A 6,033-nucleotide genomic window follows, 5' to 3' on the forward strand; every position below is an offset into this window, starting at 1 on the left:
GAGATCGAATCTGATTATTCTTGTTTCGTTCGATTTCTATTTGAGTAATCGATAATTTCGGTTAATTTGAATGTTATCTTCAATATTATTATAGGATTACATTATGGAAAGTGCGACATTTCGTCTATAAACAAAAATTTATCGATGTAACAAAGGAATAATTTGAAATATATCATTTTATTTTATTTTGTTTGTTTTTATATAATACAGACTATTTTTTATTACTATTATAATTTTCTTTAATATTACCATAAAACATTTTAATCCACATTTACGATATTACTTTTGAGGAAAAACTTCTTCTTTATTTAATTAAAAGCTTATTTGTTGATAATGAACAATCTTAACGACAGTTAATTTAAATCTTACAGAGCAGCGTGAGGTGGTCAAGATGCTGACTGCTCACCCTGAAATGCATGAGAAGCGGGATGGTCTTGGCAGCGGGCAATATGGGGCAGGCGGGGGTGGTGGCGCTTCGATTGAGGAGAAACCAATTCCAGAACAACCACCCCCGCCTCCTGCACCCCCGCAACGAGACCCGTCTGATCCCACTATTAGCGCTAAAAAGCTTCCAAAGAAACGAAAATTTGATCCATCGGAGCTTGAGGAGATGGACAAGACCAGCAATGTCACCAGCAACATCAACAATATGGTTCATATACGTGCGCCTGCTATGCCGCTTAGCAGCCAGCCGGTTTTAGGACAACAATCCAGCGTACCAACTACTATCAACCGAAAGTCGCCGCAACAGCAAGAGTCTGATTGTTATCAAGTATGTTGATAAATGGACGACCCTAACCGAAATTTTAAGTTACAGTAATGTTAGCAGTAATCTTATAGTTGATATTTGAAAGATATAATTATAAAAAAAGATTTCAATATTATAGAAAATAAATAAATATATGGCATATAAATATATGTCACATATTTATTTATTTTTATATGTAATATACATGAACCCAGATAGTAACGTATCTGTTGCTGGCATATTGCTTACTAAGTATACATTGCTAAGTACGTGTTGCTACTAGAATTACACCAACTGAACCCTCATTTGTTGACAATTTGATGCCTTGAATATGACAACTTTGAATAGCAACTTGCCAACAATTTACCGACAACTTTGAAACCGTCATCATCAAAATTCGTACTGTTACCATCATGTTGCCGTACTAATATGCAGCATTACACAATGCTATGATATTGTCGATAACGCAAGGTAACATTGATGCAGCTATCTTGTCGTTAAACTACTGGCAATATATACACACGTTGTTACCTACATGTTGCTACAATGTCGGTATAATATTCAAAAGCGTTGAAAACAAATCTATGGCAAGTTGCGAGCATCATAAGCAGTCACAAATTTGTGCGATTTTGCTGAAATATAGCTTTGCTATTTTGGTAGGTATTTGTTATTGTGTAGCAGAATATCAGATTTTTGACAAAATAAAATTTTAATATATATATATGTATTTTTTACTGCATGCGAGTCTTACTTATTACATATACAAGATTTCCGATACTTTTTATAAGGAGAAATATAATTTTACGTTATTAAAAATAATTTTTGTATTTAAAAAAAAACTAAAATTTTACGTATGTATCAAAAATATTAAGTAAAATATATTTATTGTATCTCACAATAATTTTTAAATCATGTTTTATTCGAACGAGTCGTACATGATTTTTTTCCTTATGTTCAGGTACCTTCAACTCATTCGGTAGTAGTGTTACCTCCTCAAAGCACAGCGGTGGATTACTCTCTCCGCGAGGAACCTTCACGTTCTCGTCCTCGGCTTACTATTGATCTCAGTGAGTGGCGCGATCATAGAGTGTTAGCTTTAAGAGATTCATATTATTTCCCGGGTGTTATACGTAACGTTGTTCACGGTGAGATATTAATTGAATTCGACGGCGAGAGGAAACTAGTGCGTTATAGTGATGTTCTGGGTGCAAGACGGTACGATGTGATAGGAGATGCAAGCCCGTCTCTGGGACAAGTGACTACGGATACGAAGGTTTGCATCAGATGTCCGACCTCGGGCAGTCATGTGGACGCGACAAAAGTGTTTGTAAAAGGGACAGTGAGCAGAATATTAACGAAACCTTTTCGTTTTGTTGTAAAAATTCCGCGGGAGGATGATCAGTGTGATAGTTATATTGTGAAACGCGCGGACTTGCGGCTAGTACAACCTCCATGGGCGGACGAGTTGGAGGAAGGGTTGGAAGAATGTGATCCTTCAAGGGAAAATATTGGTAACACATCATATAATTAATAAGACCTTATCATTTTTCGAGAAGACAATTATAGCATGGTAACGTTTGCTTTTTTTGAAATTTACCAGAACATGGATATCGCAATATCACGGAAGCTCCGTCAGCAGTGCCAATTTTGCATACTTCTCATCATACATCGCATATATCAAGTCACAATGACACGAGTTATTATAGAACGACCGGTACCAGTCCTCTTATGACTTTAGGCACTCCTGCGCATTCTGCCACGGCGTTAAGTAATGGTAGTCGGCCGTACGATGATTTAGAAAGCGAGGATGATTTAGACAGAGAAGATATTACATTTCCCTCGGACGCAGGTTAGATAGAGCATAAAATTTTCATTGTACTATATATGACATTATTTAAAATATTATACGTGCGTACACAAACGTGAAAGACTTAAAATTTAATTGTATTTTAATAATAGATTAGTCAAGTACCGTTTGATATTTTTCTGAAAATCTCCGTTTATAATTGTAAGAAAAGCTGAGGCTTTTAACAAGAGCAATTTAGTCAAAACAATAGTATAGTAACTCAGGTATATTCAACTGACAGATGCAAAATTGTCAGGGAGCAGCAAAAGAAGCAGCATGCAGAGCCGAGGAAGTACCAGTAGCCTAGTTGAACAACGTAGTATAACGCCTCGCTCTCAGGCAGCCACACCCCGGTATTAATTTTATCAAATATAGTAATTTTTTATAAAGTAAATTGATTAATGCATGTAACAATAGTAAAATTCTTAATTAATAATTGTAAATAAATCTACTTTTTTGTTAAATAGATCTCAGGCGGCAACGCCACATAGGTATAAAAAGGGTGATATAGTGGTTACACCGAGTGGAATAAGGAAAAAATATAATGGGAAACAATGGCGTCGACTTTGTAGTAAAAAGGACTGTAATAAGGAAAGCCAGCGAAGAGGATACTGTTCTCGTCATCTTAGCCTTAAAGGATCTGGTCTTAGAGGTCCAGCAAACACATTTCCTGGGTATGAACATCCATTTACAGTTGCATCGACGATTGCTTCTTCTCATTTTTATTATTTGGATTTCTGTTCTTTAAGGGACACAACATTACGATTTATTTACCCACTTGCCTTGGGATTTGTTTTGGTTTTTGGTTTTTCTTCCTGTCACAATTACGGTATTAATATTTTTTCACTCAAAATTCTTTGTCATATGTGAAGAAGCAGGGAATGAAAACCAGCTTTTTTGTTTGACAAGTGATTGTTTTACTAAATTATCCGATGTTTCGACTATTATTGATGTTGTAAATTTTTTTATAATTATATTCTTTCCGTTTTATAGTGGTAAAATGGATGGCGAAGAAACGTCAAGAGATTCCGATACCTCACCAAATTATGTTGACAGAAGAATAACGGATAGATTCGACGAAACTGAAGCTGCTAATATGCTTGGTATGTTCTTATATATTTTCAATTATTAAAAAAAAAGACAAAATTTTTGTTTTTAATTTCAAAAAAGATGGTAGAATTTTATTGAGATATATTATTATATATTATATTTTGAATAAAAGAATTGATCATGTATATTACACTTAGCTGTCGCTAATCTGTCTACTCTGAATTTATATTTTGATATTCAATATTCTAATAATGTAAAATATTTATGGTAATAACCTTCTATGGATTAAATGTGTTCTATTATTACAGTGTCTTTGGGGAGCTCTAGATCAGCTACGCCAGCCTTTTCGTCACCGACGGGTCAATCTTCCATATCTCCATGTATAAATCAGTCACCAGTACCACCGTTGGGGCTCAATCAGAACAATGTATTTATGCCTATATCGAGTCCGGCTCATCATGCGACTCCACTGATCTCACCTGGCGCAAAATGGAAGCATTCACCTACACAATCGAACTTTTTGGTTCAGTATCCGCAACAAGTAATAAAGCCTGAGCCGAATCGAGTAGATAGAAATCGACCGATTCCTATAACTGGTGCTATTCCCACCAGTTTAGGAACAAGTGTGATAAGAATCTCCCCAGTGAGTCGCAGCATGCAACCCGGACAGAATCCGACTCTGTCGTGGTCGGAGCAAAGTCCACCACCGACGAGACATCCCTCAGTCGTTACATCGATCGCGCAGCAACAACAAAATATAATCTTACAACACGCGCTAACATCGACCAACGATTTTCCCAATCAGACCGAGATGTCCGAACAGAATTCGCAGTTAATAAAACCGCCGCTCTCACCTCACATACCTCTGTCCGCTATCCCGGTACCGCAGAACTTAACACTTGTACACAAATCACTGGAACAACCAGTCGACTACGCGCAATCGCCACAGTCTCAAAACCAACCGATCTACGTGATGCAGCATGAAAAAAAGTATCTCGTGATAAAGAACAGCATGGACATGTCGGCGCCCGCGGGTGCGCATATAAGCAATCAAGATGACAAATATCGACAGAATCTAATCAACCATCCAGGCCAATTACCAGTGTCCACTTTGCATCAAGTTCAGTGTCAACAACCACCTCAGTCACCCGCAGTTTCATCCGTCCACATCGATAAACTGTCTGTTTTGCAGCAGCCTGTAAGTTGACATGGTACATCATGAATTAATGTAAATTAGAAACAATTACATTCATATATAGTTAGGCACCTCTGTTAACAACAAAATAGCACTAAATTTTTTGTCCCAACTCGATGGTGGGGGATTCAAGTTATTATAATAGGAGTTAGTTAGGCATATTAAAGAAAAATAAGAGTATAAGTACCAATATATGTCACATAAGTATACATAAGTTGATTTTACTGTTTGCAATTAGGTGAATAAAGTGAACACACATACGACTGTGCATATGGACATGCAGAGAAGTCAGCCGCCGCCTACAAGTGCTGTAATGACATCCACTACAGAAGCATCTAATCTGTCTACTCCGACAAGTGTCTTCCAACACGTAATTGTTCAGCCAGGACATTTGGTGCAAATTCCAAAAACTCCATCTTCTAGAGAAGAGAATGCAAAAAACAACGGAATTCTCTGTAAGTTTTATATTATGATATAAATGCATTATTCGAATGTAAATAGTTCTTATATTTTGTATTTTCAATGTTATAGAAAAATTTTTTTCATGTCTCACTAATAATTAATTTATTGTAAAGTGTTTTAAGCGTTTAAAAGCGTTTCAAACATTACGTTATTTCGTCTTATTTTTTAATCTTATTTTGTTATCCCGTAACTATTTGTGATGACAATCTTAATGTCATAATATGTCGAATCGGTGGTACAAGAAAATTTGACTAAACGGTAAGGCTTTCACAGATGGCAGCCATGAAGTTCCTCCTGCATACCAGCCTCATCCCCCATCATTACTGAACAATGTGCACAACTGGAAAAAAGGTTTGAGTTCTGACTGCCAACTGAAATGTATCAAGCCTATGGAATTGCTGTAGGTTGCAGTTTGTCAATGGTACATAACAGAACAATATTTGTTTGTTATGTTCAAGTTAGAAGCACACATGCTTAATTATGTTTTAAAATATTTACATGGCCGTATGTTTACGTATGTTTACGTAGTTGGCAACTTTTCCCTTTCTTTTTTTCATTTCTTCAAGTCTTTATGCATTTATTTTGTGTGTTCTAATGTAATAACGTATTCTTTACGTTATTGCATCAATATTAAAAAAAATTTTAATTTTTTTAAATTATACTATATTCTGCGCACACACACACACACACACACACACACACACACACACACACACACACACACACACACAC

General features: G+C 36.1%; 1 protein-coding gene across 1 annotated transcript in view; it reads left to right on the forward strand.

Moving 5' to 3' along the window:
• Window positions 1-391: 391 nt before the first annotated feature.
• Window positions 392-6,033, forward strand: part of cic (Putative transcription factor capicua) — a 12,440-nt gene continuing 6,798 nt past the window's right edge. The window contains exons 1-9 of the mRNA XM_018541012.1: window positions 392-772; window positions 1,707-2,259; window positions 2,349-2,597; window positions 2,836-2,947; window positions 3,062-3,268; window positions 3,588-3,697; window positions 3,953-4,842; window positions 5,078-5,294; window positions 5,575-5,652. Coding sequence (XP_018396514.1) covers window positions 392-772; window positions 1,707-2,259; window positions 2,349-2,597; window positions 2,836-2,947; window positions 3,062-3,268; window positions 3,588-3,697; window positions 3,953-4,842; window positions 5,078-5,294; window positions 5,575-5,652 — 2,797 coding nt within the window. The remainder of the gene's footprint in view (window positions 773-1,706; window positions 2,260-2,348; window positions 2,598-2,835; window positions 2,948-3,061; window positions 3,269-3,587; window positions 3,698-3,952; window positions 4,843-5,077; window positions 5,295-5,574; window positions 5,653-6,033) is intronic.

The sequence above is a fragment of the Cyphomyrmex costatus genome, unplaced genomic scaffold (genome assembly GCF_001594065.2).
Source record: "Cyphomyrmex costatus isolate MS0001 unplaced genomic scaffold, Ccosl1.0 scaffold275, whole genome shotgun sequence".
In the NCBI taxonomy this organism is placed as follows: domain Eukaryota; kingdom Metazoa; phylum Arthropoda; class Insecta; order Hymenoptera; family Formicidae; genus Cyphomyrmex; species Cyphomyrmex costatus.